Here is a 26,434-nt window from a genome sequence, read left to right on the forward strand (position 1 = left end):
TATTGTTTGTTTATTAATTGGCCCCTGGCCTCCTATCATTTCACAAAAGTGGCCCCCGGGCAGAGATGGGCGAAAATACATCATAAAGTATTTTGATACAAATTACAAATACTTGCTCAAAAAATGTATCACAATACAAATACAAAATACTGGTCTGAAAAATGTATTTGAGATACAAAATTGTGTTTTGTATTTTGAAAATACATAAAAATACATTTTATAAAAACTGATAAAGAGCTGCAACAATTAGTCAATCCATCAATTCATTGCCAAATATTACATTAATTGCCTATTTTGATAATCTATGCCTATTTTGATAATCTATTCATCATTTTGAGCCATGTCCTAATTCTCTGATTCCAGCTTCTCAAATGTGAAATTTCCTGGTTTCCTTAGATGGTAAATCATCCCTTAGTCCTCTGTGAGTCTGTGACAGTATTCTCCTTTGTGTACCCTCTAACACATTACAGTTCTTTCATTTCAGTTTTAGCTGTTTTTCAGCACAGCTAATTTCTCCCTCACTTCAGCTGTTAACACGTTGACTGCCAATGACGAGATATCTCGTCTTACAGAATCCAACCGTTGAGTGCCAAAGACGAGATATCTCGTCTTAAAAAAAAAAAAAAAAAATTTGACGGTCGGGCGTGGATCAACGCTCCCCCCGTCTCCTATAAAAATATTGGAAGTATTGAATGTGTATACGGTAATCTATTTTACCGACCAACTAAGTGGCGACAGTGCTCTCCCGACAGAGAGAAAGCCAACCAAAAACAGCCGCGGGAGCAAGCCATTCTCAAGGAAATGGCTTGGCGATTTTACAGTCATCAGTCACCAGACTCGCCCGAGAGCGGCCGCGCCAGCAGCAGCACACCGAGAGCGGAGAGCGGTGCTGGCGTGGGGGATTGCAAATTTGCATAATAGATTATGGGTGAAACACACTTTGAAACACCCGCAGAAAGGCCCGAATCGCACGCATTCCGAAAACCCAGAAATGAACGAGCCTCATTCTCATACTGTAGGCGAAAACGCTTTCACGCTGCTGCACACCGGCGCACAAGGTGGGGGGTTCCAAAAATAGACTGGGTGGGCAGCATAAAGCCTAGAATCGCACAAAGCTTCATCAAAGCTCTCAACCGAAAATCCAAGAAACGATTGAGTCCCATCCACAGTCCACACTCGCCACACTCGCCGACGAGGGGCCGCCAGAGAGGGAGGCTGCTCACTGCTCAGACAGGCAGGAGAAACTGGCTTGTGACAAACGCCACCAGACACGCCCACGGAGGGAGGAGTTTAAAGGAGAGGGTGTTCAGAACTATATTGTTCAGATGTCTGATCTCTCACTGATGCCAAAAATAAATGGTTAAAGTGACTGTTCTGCCTGTTTGATTGAATTTCACAAAACTGCGATTATCTCAGCTTCCTGTCTCACACGCTGAAACCATGCTGTACTCAACGGCTAATATCTACATAACTACTAACTCTACAAACTAACTCTTTTAGACAGAGAAAGCACACATTCTATTAGTACTTTTGTGAACTTCGTGTTCACAAAGTCCAAGCAGAAAATTATCCTCGGCTCTTGTAAAATAAGCCAGAATCCTCAAAAAACGGCTTGGCAGAAGCTACCTACAGTAAAAAAAAAAATGGCTGGCAGTGAATGTGTTAATCACCTTCTGTGAGGGCTTTTGACTTACAGGCAGCATTTCTACATGTTAACTCATTAAGTGCCATAGACGACCTAACTCGTCTTACATAATCCAGCGCTTAAGTGCCAAGGACGGACTAACTCGTCTTACATAAAGATTTTTTTTTTTTGACAGTGGGACATCAATCAACCCCTTTTACATCTTCGAGATAACTATTTGGAGCAAGAGCATGTGTGTAATCTATTTTACCGACCACTAAGTGGCGACAGAGACCGAGAGAAGTCACAGCCACGGGACCCAAAAGCCACAAAAGCAGCCGCCTCCCGCGGAAATGGCTTGGCGATTTTACAGTCAGAAGCCCGGACACACACACACAGAACGGACAGAGATCCCTTCCCCCCAGAGCCGCGCAGCAACGCGCGAACACACACACACACACACACACACACACACACACACACACACACACACACACACACACACACACACACACACACACACACACACACACACACACACACACACACACACCGCGGAAGCAAGCCATTCAAGGAAATGGCGACGCGATTTTACAGTAATCCATTTCAGACTCGTCTTGCCCGACAGGCAGACAGGCAGGCAGGCAGCAGCAACGCGCTTCTGACACGCCCGCTGTTAGAGCCAGGAGGAAGGAGGAGAAGACACACGGAGGGAGGAGTTTGAATGAGAGGGGTGTTTCCTGTTGTTATGGAGGAAATTACTGTTCAAAACTATTGTTTAGAATGTCTGACGGTCTTACTGATGCCAAAAATGAATGGTTAAAGTGACTGTTTCACAAAAAGCCATTTATCTCTGAATAAATTTCCAGACGCTGAAACCATGCTGTACTCAACGGCTAATATCTACATAACTACTAACTCTGCAAACTAACTCTTTTAGACAGAGAAAGCACACATTCTATTAGTTATTTTTAGATGATTGATGTTCATGAATTCTTAACAGAAAAGAATCCTCGGCTGTTCTAAAATGAGCCAGAATCGTCAAAAACACCCCTGGCACAACTTACCTACAGGAATGAAAACATGGCTGGCATTCAATGTGTTAACCTCAAGTTTTGGAACTTTGACCATGTTAGCCCTAGATATCTAACATCATAACAGTATCCCTGGAGATGATGTGCCATGGCTGCAGTTATGGAAATCGCGGGCTCCACGGGCTCCCAAAATCATGACTGACAGACAGACAGACACCGCCCACCCACCTTGGTGCCATCGTGCAAATGTGCGCCATCGGCTCATACTAACATCAGAGTTGCTCGAGTGACATCACTGATGACATCACAACTGCCTGAGTGACATCACAGTTGTGCAATCAGTTGCTCGAGTGACATCACTGATGACATCACAATTGATCGAGTGACATCACTGATGACATCACAATCATGACCCACACTGCCGCCACACACACTGCCACACACTTTTCCAATTTTAATTAAGAAGATACCGTAATTAGTTGTGTCTTTCTAATATGATACACTGGTTTGAATATGCAGTAAACGTTTAATTTGCAGATAGGCCAGTGCATGCAATCATGCAATCATCAATTTATATTAGTAATTTATCTCTGGGGTAATTTCCACCAATACAAGGCTTCATACTAGACGAAGAAGTGATGTGAAGTCTGACTCAAGACCCACTCTACTCTGCCTCTGATTTGTGGTTGAGTTTGTTCTGAGGGTAAGCCAATCAGAGGTAGAGTAGAAGTGACATGTCACATTTTTTTTCTCCACAGTTTAAACCTTTGTCAATGGTAAGAATGTGTCAATTTGAGAATAAAATGACATAAAATTAAAGAAAAAAGTATTTTATGTATTTAAAATACACAAAATACAAGGTCTGAAAGTATCTTGATACAAATTACATCTTGTTTTTCTCGGTCCAGCCAAATACAAATTACAAAATACACAGATGTATTTGAAATACGTATTTTCTCATCTCATCTTTTCTTCATCTCTGCCCCCGGGCAAAGCAAGTTGAGTATCCCTGCCTTATAACATTCTGGTCCTTGAGTGTTGCCTGTTTTCTGAAGGTCTCCTCCGCTTCACTAACTTATATATGACATTATGCCTTGTCCTGTCAGTCAACTCACCCTGGGTCTCAGCTGGAAATGAATATTAGCTTGAACACAAGGAGAAATATGTTAACTTTTAATGTGTGGATTGTGCATCACCTCTCCTACATCCCTTCATACAATACTGAGTGAAATGTACAGCTGATCGTGTTGATGCTTAACTTTGTTCAGGTGAATGGTACGTTTGATTTGACTGATTTTACATAATAAGCTTCCGTACCACCACAGGCATGTTTGACTTTCGTCCCTTTGGTTTTACTGCTGTCGGCCAGAGGTCATGGACGGTTGTGTGTCTAATCTGTAGCGTTTAAGAAAATAATATGGCCGATGTTTGATGCTTCAGTTTCAGACATTGTTTCAATTTGTTTTTGGTCAGTATTTTATTAGGTGTGTGAATGGCATTTGGTTCAACCAAAACTGTTGCTGCGTTAATACGATACAATGTTTTCACCTGTTGCATACACAAAGTCACTATGGTTACGTTACATCATGTTCTCATATCTTTTCTGTTTTGCTTGTCTTATCTCTCAGCCTGAGGTCAGGTTGTTGAAAAATTCAAATTGCACCATATTTCAGTATGTATGCAGCCTAACGGTGCCCGTTATAAGAGCTTCACTGTGGAAGTGAAACCAGTTCAAGAAGCACGTACTGACAGATTCACACTTAATATGGTTCACTGTGTGGAAGTGAAACCAGTTTAAGAAGAAGTACTGACATATTCACATTTAACATGGTTGTGTGGAACTGAAACCAGTTTAAGAAGCCAGTACTGTCAGATTCACACTTAATAATATGGTTCTTTTGTTTAGGCCTGTGTTGTCCATGCTATTACTATAAAGTATTTTCTAAAGTGTTTTGTTTGAGTACAGGTACCTACAATGTATGAGGGAAGATCTATTTACTGTGAACTGAATAGGGCATTTTAACAGAAACCCTAAGCCTATTATCCAAAGGGAAAATGAGGGCTGAAATTGAGTCATTTCTTTTATCAGTGTTAATTATTTTGTCTGAAAAGCAGAATACTGTCTTCTTACTGTATCAACTTGTTTCCTCTTCCGCTAAGATCATGTGGCTGACCACAACCTTAGCCTGAATTTTAACATCAATACCTAAGAATCAATGAATTTCTGTATAAGCTATAATTGTTTGATAACCTATGTTGCTCTCATGATGCTGTCTTATGTCACTGTGTAAGCAAATCTCATGTCAGAATTATTGTTTTGTTTTGTTTGCAGTATTTATCCAAGAATGTAAAAACGTAATTTCTCTGAGCTGTCCATATTAATGGCTTCTGTCAATTGCAAAGGGCATTCATTTTATAACACCGCACAAAATGACGCTGAACGTCTATTTCACTCGTTCACCCCATGAGTGTGCTCTAAGCAGTGTGAAAGTTAAAGGGACAGCTCACCCTAAAATCCAAAATACATATTTTTCCTCTCACCTGTAGTGCTATTTATCCATCTACTGTATGTCGTTTTGGGATAGTTGCCTGAGTTTTGGAGATTCAGCCTTCTCTTGAATACAATGGAACTGGATGTCACTCGGCTTGTGGTGCTCGTAGCGCCAACAAAATACATTTGAAAAACTCAACAGTATTGCCTCTTTCCAGAAATCATGACCCCGTTACTCAAGATAATCCACAGACCTCGTTATGAGCAGTTTCATGGAGGAACTATTTTCTTTTGACTGAACTACACCCGCTAGCTGCTAGCTAGTTCCTACATGAGACTGCAAAAGAAAATAGTTCCTACATGAAACTGCTCACAACAAAATCTGTGCATTATCTTGAGTAGCGGGGTCATGATTTCTGGAAAGAGACATTGCTGTTGAGTTTTTCAAATGTATTTCTTTGGCACTTTGAGCACCACAAGCCGAGTGCCATCCAGTTCCATTGTATTGGAGAGAAGGCAGAAACCCTGCGGCCGACATCTCCAAAACTCAGGCAACTAACACAAAACGATATAGATGGATAAATAGCACTACAGGTGAGAGGGGATATATTATGCATTTTGGATTTTAGGGTGAGCTGTTCCTTTAAGGCTATGTATTATCTGTTGTTGATCTGATGTACAACTTCACTAAGTCCTCTTTTTGCACTATGGAGGACGCGGCTGCTTGTGTCAGCGCTTTGGCATAGTGGTGAATAATACTATCCAATACTCTGCTACAAATAAAACATGCAACAGACCAAATGGAGCAACTGTCTTTCTGTGTGCCGAATCCGATGCCTGGGACACCCCAGGGTTTCCTGTGGACCTTGAAAACCTTTAAACATTAATGGATTTGAGAAATAAGGCTTGAAACAAACCCAGATTCATCAATATGCCCGAGTTCTCTGAACCGCTCTCCCTGAGGAAAACCCAGTGATTTGTGTTGATATAATGGACATTTTGAAAATAATTTCTCCATAAATTCTTCACAACATAGTAAAAAAAAAAAAAAAGTATTTTCATGTCCAATTTTTACCACACTGTCGCATCTCACCCAAACCAAGCCAGTCCGTGAATTTCACCATGAACTTGAGAGGTGTTTGATGTCCACGTGAGTGTGATCTGATGACTGGAGACATTTTACAGTTTCATAATGTTCCCTTCATGAAAAGAAGACCAAGCAAGCATTGCATCTTTATTTCAGAAATCAGGCAGCTAAGACAAAATATCAATCATAAACATGTCTTATCCATATCTGCCAATCTAAGACAATGTCAGTGCATATTTTAACCTCTGACTTGAGTAAATACTAGCTAACTTAATGCAGAAAGTATAGATTCTAATGGCAGGGCTCAATACAGACCAACACTTTGGGAAGTGCGCACTAAATATTCAGGAACCCTTATATGGCTCCTTTCAATTACCTTTAACCCATTGATACCTGATGCAGCATTTGTGTGTGTGTGTACGCGGTTCGCGGTCTTAAAGGGATACACACACAAATGAGGGATATACACGCAAATGCTGCATCAGGTATCAATGGGTTAAACAAAAAGGAGACAAAAGTTCCCAACTGCATTGGCATCATCTTACAAATAACTTCAGATCGAACACAAAATACTTTTTAATCAGACCACCAACGAAATAATGAAGGGAATCGGCTAAGAGCCGCAACGATCAGTCAATCGATTGACAGAGAATTAATCTGCAACTATTTTTTTATAATTATTATTTAGACTCATTTTTAAGAAGAAGAAAAAATACAAAATGTCTCTCGTTCCAGCTTCTTAACTGTAAATATTTGCTGGTTTCTTTAGTCTTCTATGACAGTCAGCTGATTTATCTTTGGGTTGTGGACTGCTGGGTCAGGACAAAAGGAGACATTTGAAGACGTCATCTTGGTGTTTGGGGGGAAAAAAGTCGACATTGTTGACCATTTTGTGACATTTTATAGACCGCACGACCGATGAAAACAATCGTTATAGTTAGCAGCCCTAGAATCTGAGCAACAGATGCCGACATTGTGCTTGGAAATGCCAAGAAACTGGTCTCATCTGGATGACCGGCCCTGTGACTGTGATGGTAATTATGACTCCTAGAGTGAGGCGGGAGGCTCTGTCACGGTGTCACACAGGCTCGCGGGGTAGGGAGAGCATAATGTCCCCCCTCTGTCCCTCTGTAGCCTGCCGTACAGGTCAAAGCTCCTCCTGTCCTCCTCCTCCTCCCTGTGCCCCAGCAGCTTCAGGTGCACCTGGTTCACAGCCAAGTGGAGGCAACAGTGCACCTGTGGACAAAGTAGGAGAGAATACAAAACACCTTGGCCCATAGACAATGATGATGGCAGCAGGCCAGCGATGGAGTGCCTGTCTGTCACACACCCCACGCTGCTGCAGACCCACACACATGGCACAGAAAGCCATTCAGTCAGACAGACAAAGGTTTTTCTCTCCAGCACTGACTGAGTGGATCATTCAAAGAATATTCTTTTATTATCAAATATTACCAATGCATGAAAACATGTCAACAAAACCAGCCAGCTGCCACTTCACAAAACCGACACTCGCAGCTGAGTAAAGCTTCCGCCAAATTGAATAATCTACTTCTGTTGCAAAAAGGTTTTGTTAGTAATAATAACAAAAGTATAAGTGTAAATTATCAGCAGTAAATTTGCCTACAGTGAGTAAAACAATGTGTTATACAATAACTACAAAAACATTCCTACAGAATTAGAGACAAAACAAAACTGTCCCATCTCTATCGTAGTACCTCGGTCGTGCATTAACAGCAGGGGGCGTCACACCTCACCTCAAGTGTGTTTTAGGTCTAATCATAATAATAATAATAATATGAGGTCGCTAGATAAATAAGCACCTGTAGCACTTTCGCCATCTCAAAATTATGAGAGAAAACAATGTCAGACCTTTCTAGATCAGTATAAAGCAACTAAACAAGTACGTTTCTTTTTCAGAAACCGCTCAAACAAACCTACAATTCCCTTAGTCACTCTGAATCAATCTCTGTCATTATTGGAGGCGGGGTGTCATGCAGCAGTGTGTGTGTGTGTGTGTGTGTGCCGTCACAGAAGGGCTGCATTGAAGGCTTTTTTTTCTGAAGTCTCGCCCTCTCTTTGTCCAGGGGACCCTCTCCCTTGACATGTAATCTAACCCTTGGCAGAGGCTCCTAGTGCAGGTGGCCCCCGCGAGCGGCCCCTCTTATTGGCCGGCCTTTAAAGCGGGCACGACTCCATTGTGGAGGCTTTTCTCGAAGCCCGTGAGAAAAGTCCCGAGGTCAGAGTGAGACTGCAAATGCATGCTCGTCTGCCACCATGGCAACCAGATGTGAGGGATGGTAGCCATGGTAACCTATATAATCCCCATTCCCCATAACGCTTCTAGCTGCAAAAACAATGTTATTCTTTTTTCAGTTACATATGTTATTGTATTAGGGTTGAGTTAATTGCATTTTGAGTGACGGGGAAGCTAAAATGTAGAACATAGCTAAATCAATCAAATATGTACAAATATTTTGGTGACATAAAAAAAGAAAAGAAAAAGAAGAGCCAAGCACCGAAAACATTGAAATGAAAGAATAAAAAAAAAAAGGCAAGTGAAGTATTTCAATCATATTCTTCCAAAAAGAGAAATGTAAAAATAGAAAGACAATCTTTCGAGAAAAATGACAGATTGGTGAATGAGTCCATAGCCCAAGGAGCCAACACCACAGGTGGGCTCTGTGGAGAGGAGGTGGTAGGAGACACCACAGGTGGGCTCTGTGGAGAGGAGGTGGTAGGAGAGAAGTGCTGCCGCCCCGTTGGGTCCCCCGTGTTGGATGTGCAGAGCAGACAGGAAGTCTGGCCCCCGCCTAACACCGTGACCCTAAGCCCTTTCTGCCCAGATACCGTAGCACCGCAAAGTTATAGGTGGTTGACACCGTGTAGGTGAGCTATGGAAGGAAAAGAGGGAAGACAGGAAGTGTCAGAAAACAGCAGTCAAGAGAAGATAAACCCATAACATCCGTACACGCCATAAATAAGATTAAAAAACACCAACAGAGGCGATTAAACTGCTAACGACATTAATTTAGAAGGCCGATAACAGTTTCTGTAATGAGGCGTGCCAGCATAATGGCCCTCGCCGTTTGCCTGGCTGGAACACCACCAGATATTACAGCACTGTTATGATGTTTGTGTCAGCTGAGAAGACGGAACAGAGTAGCGATAGTACCCAAAGTCATCAGTCATGGAGGGTTGAGATGCCTCCCCGCCTACACTCTGAGCGTCACCCGGGTCACATGAGTGGCAACAACTACTGGACCCCGGGCCGGCCAAACCGGGCCCCGGGCTTCGGAGGCATAATCACTCACCAGAGCCAACAGAGTGACGCCCGCTCCGGCGAAGGCAGCGATGTACAGGTCGTAGGTCATTCGGTACTAAAGAGGAAGAGAGAGTGGAGTCAGTGGCGATAACGGGACTAGTTCAGTTCATGTCCGGCGAGTTTAGAGACGTTGATTGATGGCGCGGGCGGGGGAGCTGAATGGTGTGACTGGCACTCACCTCTCTGGTCTTGCAAATGGTGGACAGAGTCATTCCACACGCTTTCCCTGGCACCGCGTTCCACGGCAGCAACCCTGTGGAAGATTTAGTTTCTATGAGCAGTTCTCTCTCTCTCTCTTTAGAGACCAAGATGACTTGAATACATTTCGTGTGAGAATCCATACACGACCAGTCAAAACATTTTGGACACACTTGAGGAATGTATAGTATGTTTTCCATTACCTTGATCTAAAGGTTTATGCTTAAATGCTTCAAATGTTAAATGTTAAATGCTTGAAATGTGTTTCCTAGACAAATATAAGCACTGGAGCTGATGCCTATCTTATGTATGCGTCTCTTTCAAAAGTCGTTTCCTCCGATACATGTGCAGTCGCCAACTGCTTCTTTTCTCTCGACAGCGAGGAGTTTCACCGGCAGGACGTAGCGCGTGGGAGAATCACGCTATTCCCTCCAGTTCCCCTCCCCACCGAACAGGCGCACCGGCCGACCAGAGGAGGCGCTAGCGCAGCGACCAAGACACATACCCCTAATCCGGCTTCCCACCCGCAGACACGGCCAATCGTGCCCGTATGGACGCCCGACCAAGAGCGGAGGTAAGACGGGGACTCAAAACATGCGGCCCACTGTATAATTCCTTTTGTGTTATTTCATAGTTTTACTTTACTATTATTCTAAAATGTGGAAAATAGTTCAAAATAATAATAATAATAATGTGCCCAGCCCAAAGTTTTGACTGGTAGTGTTGAATACAGAGAGTTTCTCCTCACCGTACTGCCTGGCGTCCACACAGAGCTGGTTGATGCTGGCCGGTGTCTCGGTCAGAACGTCCACGGTGTGGCAGGTGGCGTCCATGTTGTAGAAGAAGTAGACGGGCAGGGCGGAGAAGGCAAACACCAACAGCCACAGCACAGCGAGCACATAGGTCACCACTATAAACTACACAGGAAGAGGAAACAGAGTTAACATATATGAGACGACATATTGGAAATCATGTTGGTATCTGCCGAGGGTAGCCATTTTTTTTTTATATATCGGTATCAGTCCGATGAGAAAAATAACCGCAATGTTGTTATCGGTTATCGGCGATGTCAGAGGAAACAATGTGGTATATCTATGATTTATGGACTTTTCCAAATGTTTTGGAAAGAAAGAAAGACAACTTTTTCAAATTCAGAGTGTTTACGTGTTTTTCAATATGTACATTTTATAGAAACTTGCTTTGATACAGATCATATCAACATAGGTAAATATTGGTTATCGGCCAATGTTAATATTTGGTTATCGGTATCGGCCAAAATGCCTTATCGGTACTGTACTGTACATCCCTATAGTTGTATTATATTAACTCACTTAGTAGTACCCAGTGACGACCAGTCACTTCTTTCCCCCCATTAGCTCTCCTTATTATCTCACAGACTATTCCTCACCCTCATCCATCCGACTTCTTTTACATCTTTCCAAATCCCCAGGGCCCATAAAGGCAGCACGTCGCTGGCACTGCTCCAGCCAGCACACACACACTGTATGCTTATCTCCACATGTCCCCAAAGGTTTTGAGCAGCCTGAAGATGATGTTGGGGCTCAGCACCACCCACCAGGGAGCCGTATGTGTGTATTCCCCCCTTATATAGTCGCACTCACCGCGGAGCTGAGGCAGCGGCCACACAGGGTGCTCCTGAACTCTCCAAAGGTTTGCTTGGCGGCGCTCGTGGTGTAGAAGCCCTCGGCCAGCAGCACGATGCAGTAGAGGAAGAAGAAGGAGGCCAGGCCGTAGATGACATACTGGAAGTATTGGATTCTGAAGGAGGAGCGGGGGGGGGGGGGGGGGGGGGGGATGATAAAAAGCAAGTCAATATACAAGGTTAAACGAGATCAAGCCACAAAGAATCTATAGCGGGGAGCGTTATGATCTGAATAGAGATATCGTCCACTAGAGAGAAATCCAAATGTGGCCTTCAAGGTCACTCGGGGGAATTGACCACTTACATGTTGGCGGGCATCTGGGTAGCGTTTAGAGGTAAAAGCACTCGCCTACCCTCCGCCGAGACCCCCGGGTTCAAGTCCCGGGCAGCGGCACTTCTGGCTACTTGGTCAAGACAATTGGCCGTGTCTGCGGGTGGGAAGCCGCCGGCCAGTGGGGTACGAGACCTGGTTACTGCATTAGTGCCTCCTCTGGTCGGGGGGAGAGGAACTGGGAGGAAATGCATAAACAGACATGCCCCCCCCCCCCCCCCCCCCCTATCTACAAGAATTGATCTCTCCACAAACCACCCGCATTAGTATTATTAGTATTATTATTATTAATAGTGTGCACACTACGTCCTGCAGGGGAAACTTCACAGTTGTCAGCTGAAATGAAGCGACATGGTGACTGCACATGTATCGGAGGAAGCATGGTGCTAGTCTACAACTCTCCCCCCCCGATCGGCAGAGGGGGTGGAGCAACGACCGGGGCAGCAGGGGGCAATTGGCTAAGTAGAATTGGGGAGAAAATGGAAGAGAAATCCATCAAAACAAACAAACAAACAAACCCACTTACATGTAGGCGAGGGTGATGTAGTCCTGAAGGTTGCGGGCAAAGTATGTCTCGATGAGTCTCTCTGTCTCAGTGAGGGCCTGGTGCCCACAGCCACAGAAGAGGGCGATGCCGGAGAAGCACAGCAGCGTGGCTACCAGGGAGCAGTACGGCACCCCACCCAAGCAGCGCATGCAGCAGTCATAGCAACCTGTGTGAAGTCAAACACAACAGCACCAGAGAGACAAGCCGTTGAGTTTGTGAAGACAGAAAGAGAACAGATGAGAGGAAGATGGGGCTGGTATAAAGTCATAAGTTGATTTCAAAACCATTATTGCAAGTGCATAGTGTCTGTCACTGGAGCCACCAAGAACTTGTCTCGCAGTGTTAACGTGGAACCGTATTACAACATCGCATAAAGGCAGAGACCATGCTGCTATTATGTCACTATGCATCCAGCTGCAGCCATCGACACTTTGTGCCCCAGCTGGACTTGGTACTGCTAAAAGCTGGCCATTCTTCCTCCTCGGAGTCATGTGCTGCTTGAATGGATGCCAAGGGCATGCGGGGATGTGTCTGCACTGACCCCAGCAGCACACACACCCCGACTCCATTCACGGCCCAGCGTGGAGAGTGTGAGAAAAGGGGGAGGACACGGACGAGAGACAAGAGAGAGAGACAGAAGAAAGTCAGAGAGACAGAGAGAGACAGAGAGAGAGGCTGCTTTTGTGACTGCAGAGACAACAGGCTTTGTCCCACAGCATCATGGGGTACAAGGGCCACCAATGTCAAGCACACAAAGGCCAGAGGCACCTCTATGCCTGACACGCATACACTCACAATCGCACACACACATTTATATATATATATATATATATATATATATATATATATATATATATATATAATACATACACTTCCTTTTGGAGAGCCACAGGGACAAGGGGGTGAAAGTGCTGTCTTTGTTGGAAGTGGGTGGAAGCTAATTTATAAATAAACAATGCAACTGTGCATGTGTGCCATTACACGCATGTGCACACACACACACACACACAATGGAAGTAGACAGTCTGTGGTTGGTACCATTACAGTAAGCACAGATGGTGGGCGGGCGGGGCAAGCAGAGAGCTCTTTAATTGGACACATGTACTCTGTGTGTGTGTGTGTGTGTGTGTGTGTGTGTGTGTGTGTGTGTGTGTGTGTGTGTGTGTGTGTGTGTGTGTGTGTGTGTGTGTGTGTGTGTCAACTGTGCCATAATCAGTCTGCCAGCCAGATTGCAACTACAGCATGGAAGAGTAATAGGCCTAGTCTAGATAAACATGTTAGCCAACTAGCAAATAAACTCCATTTATTAGGCTAGTTCTTTATTTATTTGGGGGAGGAGGAATAGCTAGTAGATGTAGGCTAAGTAAAATATACCAATTGTAGCCTAGTATAGTATAGGATGCTCTGCACAAAAATATCTGGTCGTCATCACCAAAGAAGTGGGCTACAAGCATCCCCATATTGGGCACATGAGATGAAACAGGACAGAGTGGAGAGGACTCTTGCACCTGAAGTCAATTAACCTCGCTTAATGACATCACGGGCCAAAGGAAACAGGTGGAGCACATTATTCTGTGAACCATGCAACGCGCCTTAACAGTCTCTTCGTTTGCGACTCAAATGAAAATATGGCCCCTAGGTGTGAAAAGAAACGCGTCGCTGAGGCGATATAACGTCCGAGCCTTTGAAATTGAGAAAGATTGCGAGTGGAAGCAAAAGCGACAAGGCTTCTTCTGAAAGTAGCCCTGCCATCTGAAGCATGAAATAAATCTCATCATATCACTGGAGAGCATCAGCCGGTGAGTACGCGACCTCCTCAACTGAAAGAGGGGGGGGGGGACTTACGGTAATAACTTTTGACGCCCTCTTATAGACCTTTTCGTATCGTTGGGCAATCACATAAAAAAATGAAATGCAGATGTGTGATCGGATGAAGTTAGTCGTCCTATATCTGAGAAAAGGAAATTAAAGTAGTATGCCATTGGCTTGGATTTTCTCTTACCCATGTCTGGAGGAAGGATGCGTTCAGGACTTGTCGGCTGTAGTACTGCTGCTGCGCTCTCCAGCTGGTCCGCTGATCATATGCGCCACTTGTCTTCGGCCCCCGTATATCAATCTCAACTCGCCTTTCTGTCCCCCCCCCCCAACAACACAACACAATGCGCACACAGAGCCGCGGCTGATGAGGACTGTGGCGAGGCCGAGCTTAAAGAAACAATGTCGCTTTTCAATGAACTGCGAGCCCGGGTTCAAGGCGGAGGATAATGAGGAGGTCAAGGCTTCTTGCGCTCGTAAGAAATTTACTTAGTTCATTGTTGTTGGGAAGCAGCCGCAGCATCGTGCATTTGCATATTGGAGCGGTGACACACACGCACTGACGCACGCATAAATACGCACGCACACAAGCAGCTACTACCTCTGCTGTGTGTGTTGGTATCTCTCTGTAGGGAAAATGTCCGGGGTTTGCTAGCCCAAGGTCTTTAGTTTTTTTTTTTAAGAGCTTCGCGGCAGCATTTTCACCTTGATAAATAGAAAGGAATGAGACGCGCCTCATGGATCATCATGCAGATAGGCTGTGTGGGAGGGAGGCGAGATGAAGGTGATTGTGACTGGAAAGGCCTGCGAGCGCACAGTCCAGGGTTAGATTTTTTTTTTTTTATTCCATCGAATTGACTGACTTCTCTTTGATAACACTGAGGGACAATGTGTCTTTTTGACGCCAATAAAACGCGTTTCTTTAGCAGAAATTTGGTCTAATTTGGATATTTATTTCAATCCTTTTTTCATCCATCCATCGATGTGATCGATCTGAGATCAGATCAGTGTCCCATTTCTTTAAACTCAGACAACCCCATCAAATCTCAAGCTTCAGAATAGCAAAATGTGATTAATAATAATAAGATGTGCTGTAAATTCCCATTGAGCAGAGCGGCGTCCACAGCCAGGATTCCGAGCCAGGCCAGCAGAGAGACGTGGCTGCTGCGTCTCAGACAACCTGACTGTGAGGAGAGAGACTGTCCTCTGATTCATCTCCACCCTCTGGCCAAGCCCCAGCAATAAACAGCTCGAGTTGGCTTCCTGTTTGGCCAGTAGATGGCAGGCTCTCTCCTGCCAACGCATTATAGGCAATAGAAGAGTTGAATAAAAAAATACTACTGTATACTATATTTTAGAGAAAAGTAAACTGACTTTTGATTGTTTAAATATCTTTGAAATATTGAGGATCCAGGCCCCCACCCAAAAGGGGGGGGGGGACAGGCTTAGTCTTTTAATACGGTATAATTTCTTTTTCTTTTCATGTCAGTCCTTTTGAAATACTTGAAATATAGAAGCCACTTTTTCCTCAGTGGTGGATGTCTCACTTTCTCTACTAATGTAGCAAGTCTCACAATATAATACAATTAGATTATTCATCTGATTTATGAGCAGCTATCTCAGAGGCACGACGCTCATGTTATTCAAGCCGTGTTCGCCTGTGTTTAGAAACCTTAACCAGCTTGTTGTACATGGTTGTCAAACTTGGAAAGGGACCTTCCGTAGTTCTGTTGTACAGCCTTATCCCATTATAAGGCATACAACATTTTCCTTTTTACAATCAGAAACATTAAAGAGACTGACTCTGTCATAGGCTATACTTTTAAGTAGCACTTAAACCGGTTTGATATCTTCTTTGATTCTCAGCAAATCAGTTACACAAAGAACAACAACCTGCCTTTGGTACAGGACGGCTTTGAACACAGTGTGATTTCCGACCAGAAATCTGTCATCAAAGCGCTAAGCCTGTTGGGCTTACCAGGTTGTACAGTATGGTCGCTTTTGTGGCTTTGGGCGAGAGCCAACACTGTGTGGGTGAGAAGAGGTGCGATCAGGTAACCAGGAGAGAGGCCGTGACTTGAGATGGCGGTGTGCCTTGCCTCTCCGCTGCCTCTCACCTGTCCGCGCGGCCCCTCCGCCGGCCTTCTCCTCCAAAGCTGCTCCTTAATCTTGAGAGACTTTCATCACCTCCCGTCTGACCAGAGAGGAACATTAAACCCCTTTGTGTGTCTAAATACCTCAGACTCCCCATCACTCAGAGTGGGAAATGTGAGAAAGACCCAATCAGCTTAGCGGACCATTACTTCAGTCTCCTGCCCCACGGCTCGGTGTTCCCTTCTCGCCGCAGGGGTCATGGAGAGTATAGGTTATATCTCTATAGATAATGACTCCTACTGCTCTTTTAGCAATGTCTTGCTGCCATATATTCTATTTTATGGTGGCTAGATATCACCAGATACCTATATCAATATGTGTGTGTGTGTGTATGTATGTGTGTATATACACACATAGCCTCTATATATATATATATATATATATATATATATACAAACACACACACACACATATATATATTGCATACAGATGTACATCATTAGGGCTATTTGACTGTGTGCCATGGAGGGCCGACTCTATTCACCTTATGTAGAAGAGGCTTGAGAGACTAACAGGTAAATCCAATCGTAAATTCCGATTGTGTTTACACTTCCTGTGACTCATAAACCTAGTCTGACTCATAATCAAACTAGGTTTGACCAGGTGAGTCAGACTATAGTTTGAGCAGGTAAAACAACCAGCGTTTTGAACAGGGAGTCGTGGGTCAAGTGGGCGGGGTTGCATAAGGTGAATGGACGGTTTCACTGGAGTTCTACCACTAGGGGACAGTTTGACATGACTCAGCCAAAACAGAACCAACAGAACACTGGCACCCACCAAGTCCAACTATTCTAATTATACACATATAAACATAATGAGCCACCTGTGAATGACGGTGGATCTTATTATGCAATCATGTATTCTACTCTCCTGCTGTTTGGTGTGTTAAGCTTCACGCTTCTATTTAAATTGCCATTTCATACTGTTCTTGTTACACTGATGGATGGCTCAAGGCTGAAACATATACATTTCTCTGTTGGCCCTGAATAAACACAAATATTTTTTGGCTCGCGAGTAGTACTGGCTTTATGTTTGTGTTTAAGACCCGGAGCTGTGTGTGCACTACAACCTTCTAGCCTCCTCCTGCATATAGACTCAGCCGTCCATAGCAGATGGCTGAAGGGGTGCAGCCGTGCAGAGCAGTCTTAAATGTACAGATGCTCGACTCATCAGAGCACATTTTTACCTTCTTCTCCTCGTCGCTTAGAGGAATGTTTATCTGATTTGGTAAACTAGATCAGGTGCATTTTTTTTTTACTGTTGATAAATCTGTGATTGCATTGTGTATCAGAATAATTCAAAGAATTCAGGCATGAAAATACATGGCGCCTTACACAAATATTGAAAATGTATTTAATTCACAGGCTTGTTTTCATACTCGCCGCTGTACAAACACGGATTACACGGCAGTGTTTGCTTTATTCGGTTACTCATCAGAGTGATATTTCTCTTTGAGCCTGAGTGGAATTTCATTCTCCTCGACACGGCCCCCCTTGTTCTGTTGTGAACGTCTTCTCCTCAGTTTCAGATAGCAAACAGCTGTCGCCGCAAACAGACAGACGGAGGCCAACATCGACGCCAGGCCCACTAACAGTATCAGCTGAGCCGATCTGGAAGCCCCCTCCTCCTCCTCACAAACGGGCGCCTCGGAGGGCGCCTGTGCCAACCTGTAAGGCAGAGACCTGGGCACGCTGTCCAGGTGGCAGGGCTCCATGGTCTCATTGACCAGGAGATTAACCCACACGGTGGTGTGCAGCGGAGCTGGCTTTCCCCCGTCGCTGACTACGATGAACAGGTGATGCATTCCCAGGTCCTTGCCCAGCAGCCTCTGAGCCAAGGTGATGTTGCCCGACCGCGAGTCCAGCCGGAAGGGGCTGCCGTGCTGGGCCGCAGGCTCCTGTGCTGCCGCGATGGTGTACGTTATCTCCGAGTTCACTCCCGAGTCCTCGTCGACGGCGTAGATCTTCGTCACCATGGTGCCCGCCGCGGTCGCCGGAGAGACGTTCAGGCAGGACAGGTTGCTGTTGGGAAGGATCACTTTTGGCTGGTTATCGTTGACGTCCTCCACAAAGATGGTGACCCTGGCGGTGGCGGTCAAAGCGAAGGGGCGGCCACTATCGCTGGCCAGCAGGTGTAGTTCGTAGCGGTCCTCTGTCTCTCGGTCCAAGATGGCGGTGCAGCGTAGCGTCCCCTGGGCGTTGTCCACAACAAACGGTCCGCTGCTGTTTACGACACGTACGTTTAGGTTCCCGTTCTCGCCTTCGTCCGGGTCTGCCACGCCCACCTTGCCCACCTGGGCGAGCGGAGCGATGTTCTCGGGGATGAAGAAGATGAAGTGAGGGGTTAGGAACGCTGGTGCGTTGTCATTCTGGTCCAGAACACGAATGGACACCGTGGCAACCGACTCCAAGGGAGGAGAGCCGCCGTCTCTCGCCAACACGGTGAGGTTGTGCACGTCCTGCTGCTCCCTGTCCAGCGAGACGGACACGGACAGCTGCCCCGTCACGTGGTCCATTTTAAAGATGGCCGACGACGTGCGTTTGCCCAGCAGCCTGTAGCTGACCCTGCCGTTGCGTCCGCTGTCTGCGTCTGAAGCTGTGACCCTCAGCAGTGACGTGCCGGGCTGGTTGTTCTCCTCCACCTCCAGCCGGTAGTGAGGCTGGAGGAAACGTGGGGCGTTATCATTGACATCCACCACCAGCAGTCTGATCTCTCGCCTCGAGCGTCTGCTCGCAAAGCCGTCAGCCGAGGGGCTCTGCAGCGCCACAGAAATACGATATTCACTTTTCATCTCATAGTCTAAAGGCTTTGAGGTGGAAAGAAGATATTTGCCTTTCTGCGGGCTTAATATGAAAGGCACTTCTCCCTCGAGGATGATAAGGGATGTGCCTTCAAAGCTGCTGTCCCCCCCGAGCTCCAAAACAGCCAAGATGGTGGGGGGCAGGTTCTCCTGTAACACCATCGTCTGGTTCTGATGCTCCACTATGAACCCGATCTTCATTGCCGGCTCTCGGCGTGCCGCGGGGAGCACGGTTACGGTTACCTGAGTGTCTGCTGGGGGGCAGTGATGGCCGCTGGCTAACACTTTCAACACCAGCTCCTCGGAGCTGTCACTCTGGAGGTCCTGTGTTAGTTTGATGTGGCCGGTGTGGCTGTCCAGCCTAAAGAGCCTCTTGGCTCGTCCAGAGACCTTGGGACTGAGGGAGTAAACGATGTCGGCGTTGGGGCCTGAGTCCGGGTCTGTCGCCTTGACCTGAGCCACCACCGTGTCCTTGGGCGAGTCCCCGGGGACGGTGACGCTGCGCGGGCTGTCAACGCGAAAGCTCGGACAGTTGTCGTTAACATCCGTCACATCGACGGTCAGAGTCACTGTAGCGCTTAAAGGGTCCGGGCCGCGGTCGGCGGCCACCAGAGTCATCTGATAGCGCTGCTGCCTCTCTCTATCCAGAGCGCTCTGCACCACCAGCATAATGACAGGACCCTTTTCCACTGTTAAACTGAAAACCCCGTCGGAACCTTCCAGGCGGTACTGCAACTCTCCATTACGACCGGTATCTCTGTCTTGGGCCTGGTCGTCCAATAGGAAGCTGGTCCCCACAGTCACGTCCTCGGATACACTCAGGTGAATCTGGCTGTTTTCAAAATGAGGCGCATTGTCATTGATATCTTCTATGATGACGGGAAACTGTATGAGGTCCCCTGAGGGCCCCACGATGGCATTGTGTGGGATAATGCATTCCTCAGCTTTTGTCTCCTCGGGGCAGAGGGCCTCGCGATCCATCTTTTGCTCAGTGGTGTAGAAATCCCCGGTGTTCTTCTCCATCCACAGGTAGTCCTGAGTCAGGAGCTGGTACGGAGGGGAGAAGTGTTTACCCAGTGATCCCACCAGAACGCCGGCCTCCTGTTCCTCTCGGATGGAGAAGCGGACAGAGGAGCCACACAGGATCTGCCTGAGATGGACCATAACCAACACCTAATGGGGGGGAAACAAGCAATGAATGAGCGTTAATTTGGCAAGAGAGCACAGGAGCAGCAACGCGTTATCGGTTATGACTGGACGCCCGGGATGTCATGTGTCACACTTGAACCCGATGTGAACCTGATATAGTGCAGCGAATTCCACAGATAATGATAAGATTAAACTTTAGCATTCATGCCTCAGTGAGCGCTTTTAAAAGCGGGCGAGTGTGCGTGCGGACACGGTAATGCGATGCCCTTCACTTCACCAGCCGATTACTCTAACCCACAGCACTTAACAAACAAAACATGTTGCTGTATAGCCAGGAATTCAATATCACATTTGCACACATTTCTACATTTCTGTAAATATTCTCATCAGTCCTTTTGATGTTGAATGGATATTATTTTTCATAATTTATTCTTAGCATAAAATTGTATTGTGTAACCCAATAAGTCAAGGACTTCCCAGTTCTACTGAAGCTACATTACACTTTCACTAGATCTGGTCTGCATAAAATTGGATACCAAAGAAATATTATCAACAGTTTAACTCCCCCCCCCCCCCCCCCCCCTCCATCAAAAAAGGCACTCTAGCATGTGACAGTAATGAGGTTGGATAATCCAAATTGTTTGTCATACCTGCAGTAGTCCAGTCAAGTCCATATTATCAGGAGTCCCATGGCCCACTAGTCCTCACACATGTTAGCCAAGTTCCCCCGTCAGCAAGGGACTGCTGAAGACAGGAGGAGGCACCTCTACCTGTACCACTGGAGGCAGAGTGCATTCTCATCACATGCCCCTCCTACAACACTGACACACACTAGTCAGTACAACAGGTTTTCCTGCATGAGTTTAAAGCCAGTTTTTTGTACACTTGTGGTTTTAGTTCTTGGAAGTATTGTCATTGTCATTGGTTATTGTTTGCCAGGTGTCGTTATGGTGGTTGGGACACGTTAAGGAATCTGTGTTGCAAACATTAAGCAGGCGACCAAAACACCTGTCAACTGTGTATTGCTTTTGGGTTTTTCACTTTCACCTTTTGACTTAATGACCTGTCAATCACTGGCACGGTTGGTTAACCACAATTCCAGGAGCCTGTCTAACCACTAGAGCTGACTAGGTCTTTATAAACAAACACACGTCGATATTTAATATTTATCTCTTTATTCATATAGGAAAATAGGCCGATATAGGCTAAAATTGCATAGCCTATGTAAATTAGGCCTACTAATATTGTGTGAACATGCATGGTAACTTCAACTCGAATGAGCATTTTACTCCACATTTGCGTCAACCTCTCACAAATGGCAACAAAACCAAACTCAATGGATTTTGTTTCGTCAATGTTTTGAAAGAGAGAGGACAAAAGTCCCAAGGAATCCTTTGAGGGGGGAGTTTTGAAAATCAGCTAAATATGATCCTATCAAAAAGATCTTTTATAATTTACAATGGAAGTCAAAGCATTATCAAAGTAGGACGACACACCCACTATGAATCACTTCATTCAATGGAAAGGAATTGCTTCTGGAGGAAAATCATCTGCAGCCGACATGACATTGCCATGCTATGTCATGCCATGCTATGTCATGCTATGTCATGCTATGTCATGCCATGCTATGTCATGCTATGCTATGTCTTATAGCTTGTTGGGAAGGGGGCTAAATGATGCTCAGAATTTAGGCTACATTTTGGCGAGGGGAAAAACCAGCATGGCCATTTTCAAAGGGGTCCCTGTTGACCTCTCACCTCAAGATATCTGAATGAGAATGGTATAGGTACCCGCCAGTCTCCCCTTTACGGACATGCCCACTTTATGCTGGTCCCATGTGTTATTTTCGCCTATTCTATGTGAATATTTCTGCATAGTGGAGTGCCTAAAAATCTTGGAATTGCCTAAATTTGGTATGACTGGAAGGCTGAGATTCTTGTGCATTCAATGAGCCCAATTGTTTTCATGTGTGATTATGTTCGTACCATCGACATATAAAATATATAAAGATATATGGTTAGTACCCCCATAGTAGCATTTCATTGTAGTGAGACCATTTTTCGAAACTTGACCTCACTGTATAAAATGACCTATTGCGACCACTAGATAATCACAGCCTATGAGACGCATAACAGAAATGTTACAACCACAAACTATGGTATTCAGGTCGGGGATGTATGGCTTTCCTGGGTATATTGGCAATTTCCAGAACCAAAGTGCTCGCCACCCAATCACTGAATGATCCAATTTGTACAGAAATCTCCAAATGTCAAAATCTTTTGATACCAAATCACAGCATGAATTTTTCTATGGCCTTCCTCAATGTATGTTAATGTGGTATTTTTGGAGGGATTTCTTGTCCATTTGTATCCATTCTCAAGTGGTAAAAAATAAAAACAAGCTAATTAGCCTATTAAATATTTCACTCAATGATAAATGCACAATATATTTGTGCACGCAGTGCAGCATATTGTGAATGTTTAAGTTAGAGAGTGCTTTTCTGTAGCCCAAAAGCTCCAGTTCAGAGTATTTGGGACTGGGAGCCTCATGATCAAGTCTTAGTGAAATAGGACAGTAAGACTGGAAAATAATACTATGTTCATGAAATCCTATGATATTTTGTAATTGTTCTGTATTGTAGTGCAGACTAGATATACCGGTAGCAGCTACTCCAGTCAAATTCCTGGGCTTCCTGAGGAATCACTGAATCATGCTACTGTCATCAACACCACATGGAAATTGGCTCCACTAAAGTGTTCAGTTGTCATAGTGCATTTTTTTGCAGTGAGAAGTTAGGCTACATAAGCTACTGTAGTAAGGTAGTCTACTTGCTATTTTAATAGTTCTACCATGCACAAGCAATTTGAAATGGAAAAGGGTAGGCTATTAATTCTGAGTAATAATTCAATTTAAGGGGCATCTGGTAAAAGCACCACGGAAAGCACGAGTTCAATTCCAGTCTGTTTGTGAGAGGTTGAACTTGAGCCGACCTTAGCTGTTGTAGTAGCCTACTGTGTGATCTCCAATAGAAATTGCGCATGAGTGCCCTCTCTCGTTGGGATAGGGCGTTGCGACCGCGTGTAGCGCAATGATAAATAGCCTACCGGTATGCTGCTCCTTTGTAGGCTACTAGCCTACTCCTGTAGGCTACTACCACTACTTGAAAAAATGTAGGCCTATATTCACCTTATTCAGCCCCGCCCACTTGACCCATTGTATCACGACTTCCTGTTCAAAACCCAGCTGTTTTACCTGCTCAAACTAGTCTGACTCACCTGGTCAACCCTAACTCACATTATGAGTCAGACTAGGTTGATGAGTCACAGGAAGTGTAAATACAATCGGAACCTCAGATTGTATTTACAGTTCCTGTTAGACTCTCAAGCCAGACGGTCTCTTCTGAATAAGGTGAATAATAGGCTATGGATGCATGATTCTCTAAAACAAAGAATATAACGCTAAATGCGCAACTACGACCAGTAGTTTCTTTCTTTCTTTCTTTCTTTCTTTCTTTCTTTCTTTCTTTCCTTCTTACTCTTTATTTTTTCTCTCTCTCTCTCTCTCCCCCCCCCCTCTCCTCTCTCTCTCTCTCTCTCTCTCTCTCTCCCTCTCTCGTTGGAGAAAATGTGTAGTAGGCCTAGAAGTAGCGTCACCTCGGTTGCATAAGGTTCTATTTCTGTCTTCTTGACCCATTACGTTTTTGTTGCATTCGCTTTTCCCCTCCATTACAGTTGGGCCTATATACTGTAACTGTAGCTTTCCGCCCACTTCTCCGGCTACAGTTAAACCTCAGAGAGGCTGCTCTGTGCGCTGATTGGCTGGCTCATTCCGCTAGCTGAGCGGGCGTGGAGGAGCGCTGTTATAATAAACCCGATCCAGCCCCACTTGTCAAGCTTGAACTCAAGAGTCACTGCTGCAGTATTTTACTTTACTTTAATCCACTCGTCCAGAATGTCCACCACACAGAGCTTTACAGGTGAGTCTTAAGACTAGCTATATACAGCCATTTAGTGATAGTGGTATAAATAAAATAGTGGCTAAAAACTCATGGAAAACAACCACCAATAAACAAATACATTTTAATTAGGCTATTTTGTTTATTTTCCCCTCTCAAAATCTCTGTCCTCCTCCCTATCTATTTTGATGTTACTTAGTTTTAATGTTAATGTTATAGGCCTACATTTTTTTTGTATACTGTACTGTAACTTCATATCATTTGCTTTACATTGTGTTCTCCCTTTCCTCATATATTCTTCAGTGTTTTCTCTACCCCAGTAGCTACGGTAGCTGCTGCTGCTATTTCCCCTCCTTTTAATACTGCAGTCTCTGTGCCTTTTCATACTTTCATTGACACATTGCTTAGGCTATTACCGTGTTCTAGTGCTGACATCTTCGCTTGTGTTTACAGAAACACAGTTATTTTTCTTATTTATTCTCTTCTTCTTGCTGTATCCTAATACTTCCTGCTACTTTTACGGGCCTAAAACTCCCCCACAGGGATCATTTCATCTTATTTATGTCAGCCTAATAAGGCTGTAAACTCTGTGGGTACGCTCAGTTCAGGTGTTTACCCTCCACTGCATCCCTGCTTTTATGGTGCTGCATTTAGCCGAAAGAAACGCCTCAAACGTTGCTTTACTGCAATGCCTGAAACATAGAAATTAGAATACAGCCTATAGACCAGGTGTTTTACAGGCTATTAGCTGTTTTGTATGCCTTATAGGCTATTAAGTTTGTTCATTTAACGAGTTGGTTGTGATATATAGCCCACTGATACAGACTTCAACATTGTATTTTATTTCATTTTGTTCTCGCACACAAGATTGATATATTATTTAGAAGTTATTCACAACCATCTCAAAAACCATCTCAAAACACTGAGGTACTCTGATTTATAAGATCAAAGCACACCAGGAGTGTTCAAATGGACTTTTTTAGTTTGATTCATATGAAATATTGGAGCGAACAACGCATTGTGACTTCCTCCGGTTTGATCTTGAATGTTATAATGTTCCTCTCACTGACTGCACCCTGGATGAGAAACTTCTGATGATTTCTTTATTTCAACAAACACTATTTTATACGTTCCCTGATTTCAATTAGGGCTTTTCAATACGATTCCCCCTTTCAGCTGTTTTGAAATGAGATCATAGAGCATATTTAGGCGATCAATGCCATTTTGTGAAATCTCCTTTATCTCCGATGTTCCTCCTCAACCACACTGTCACATGTTCGTCCCCTATGCAGACTTGGAGCTGGAGCTGGGTGAGCTGCTGCAGGAGTTCCAGGACGTGGTGGAGGAGCTGAGGGCCCCGTCCCAGAGCAGAGTCCACGGCGCCTACCACAAGATCCTGAGCCGCAGCAGCACAGCGCAGGGGGACGACAGCGGCGTCGAGGACTCAGACTACAGTGAGTAGAGTAGAGTCACCCTTAGAATGGTAGGGAATTAGACGGGGGCAACAGCAAACATGCCCCAAGAAATCTCAGAATGCCCCTAAAAACCACCCTGATCTGATCGAGGGGCCAAAATCGCCCCCAAGATTTCGATCATTTTATTTTCTTTCAATTCATTTAATTTCCATTTGTGCTCAGCACCTGCGAGCTGGTTACCTGAAGAAGATGAAGAGGAGCACACTCACACAAACGACTTTATGCACTAATTACAATTTTCTTTAACTGCCCCCAAAATGGTGTAAATGCACCCATTTTTTAGACGGTCCCCAAAATATGTTTTTTTTTAGATTTGGTACACTGAGAACAGTATTACTCCAGCATCTCTGTGATTAAGAAAACATTTGTTTCCTGTGTGGAAAGACGTAGGAAGGGAAGATATTGTTTTGTGCATCAGTTGCAGGCGAGTGAGATTGTGTGGTGTCCCCACAGGCGCTGTGCGAGCTCCGCCCCCCCCCCTCCCCGCCATTTTTTTATCAGCTGACAACTGCAGCTTGACAACTTTCATCCAGATGACGTTAGTGGACACATCCCTGGACCTATTTATTAAAATGCTGTTTGCTCCTAACAGTAGCTGTGGCACTGGAAATGAACCGCAATTATGGTCCGGGTCTATAAGCGATATCCTCGCTAATCGTCTCATGTTTTGTTGCTGCTGCTTTGCGTTTGTCTACGTTTATATGAGATTATTAAAACAAGCAATCGTGCTTTGCTGCGTCCCATCTAAGGTCATTATTGAAACTAGCCGGACCCCCCCAACGTCTC

At 44.9% G+C, this 26,434-nt stretch overlaps 3 protein-coding genes across 3 annotated transcripts in view; 1 reads left to right on the forward strand and 2 right to left on the reverse strand.

The window, feature by feature from the left end:
* Nucleotides 1-7,283: 7,283 nt before the first annotated feature.
* Nucleotides 7,284-14,306, reverse strand: plp1a (proteolipid protein 1a; the record flags this gene model as incomplete). The annotated part of the gene is made up of 7 exons (XM_083651716.1): nt 7,284-7,472; nt 9,551-9,616; nt 9,741-9,814; nt 10,508-10,676; nt 11,382-11,538; nt 12,280-12,466; nt 14,303-14,306. 7 exons carry the CDS (start codon nt 14,304-14,306, stop codon nt 7,284-7,286), a joined length of 846 nt encoding a protein of 281 aa, XP_083507842.1.
* A 3,330-nt stretch (nt 14,307-17,636) lies between these two features.
* On the reverse strand, nt 17,637-20,966 carry pcdh20l (protocadherin 20-like). Its single transcript, XM_083651622.1, has 2 exons — nt 20,869-20,966; nt 17,637-20,242 (listed from the first exon to the last, which is right to left on the reverse strand). Exons 1-2 carry the CDS (start codon nt 20,890-20,892, stop codon nt 17,696-17,698), a joined length of 2,571 nt encoding a protein of 856 aa, XP_083507748.1. The 5' UTR covers nt 20,893-20,966; the 3' UTR covers nt 17,637-17,695.
* A 3,099-nt stretch (nt 20,967-24,065) lies between these two features.
* The window catches only part of LOC310789826 (regulator of cell cycle RGCC), a 5,633-nt gene continuing 3,264 nt past the window's right edge, over nt 24,066-26,434 (forward strand). Inside the window, exons 1-2 of the mRNA XM_083651514.1 lie at nt 24,066-24,194; nt 25,466-25,627. Coding sequence (XP_083507640.1) covers nt 24,170-24,194; nt 25,466-25,627 — 187 coding nt within the window. The 5' untranslated portion in view covers nt 24,066-24,169. The remainder of the gene's footprint in view (nt 24,195-25,465; nt 25,628-26,434) is intronic.

Source organism: Poromitra crassiceps (assembly GCF_964638095.1).
Source record: "Poromitra crassiceps genome assembly, chromosome: 15".
Taxonomy (NCBI): domain Eukaryota; kingdom Metazoa; phylum Chordata; class Actinopteri; order Beryciformes; family Melamphaidae; genus Poromitra; species Poromitra crassiceps.

Excerpts from the sequence above, each read along its gene's own strand:
- pcdh20l (XM_083651622.1), bottom strand. The coding sequence starts at position 20,892 with ATGGACTTGACTGGACTACTGCAG. Across the intron at positions 20,243-20,868 it reads ACTTGACTGGACTACTGCAG|GTGTTGGTTATGGTCCATCT; the intron begins GTATGACAAACA and ends CCCCCCCATTAG.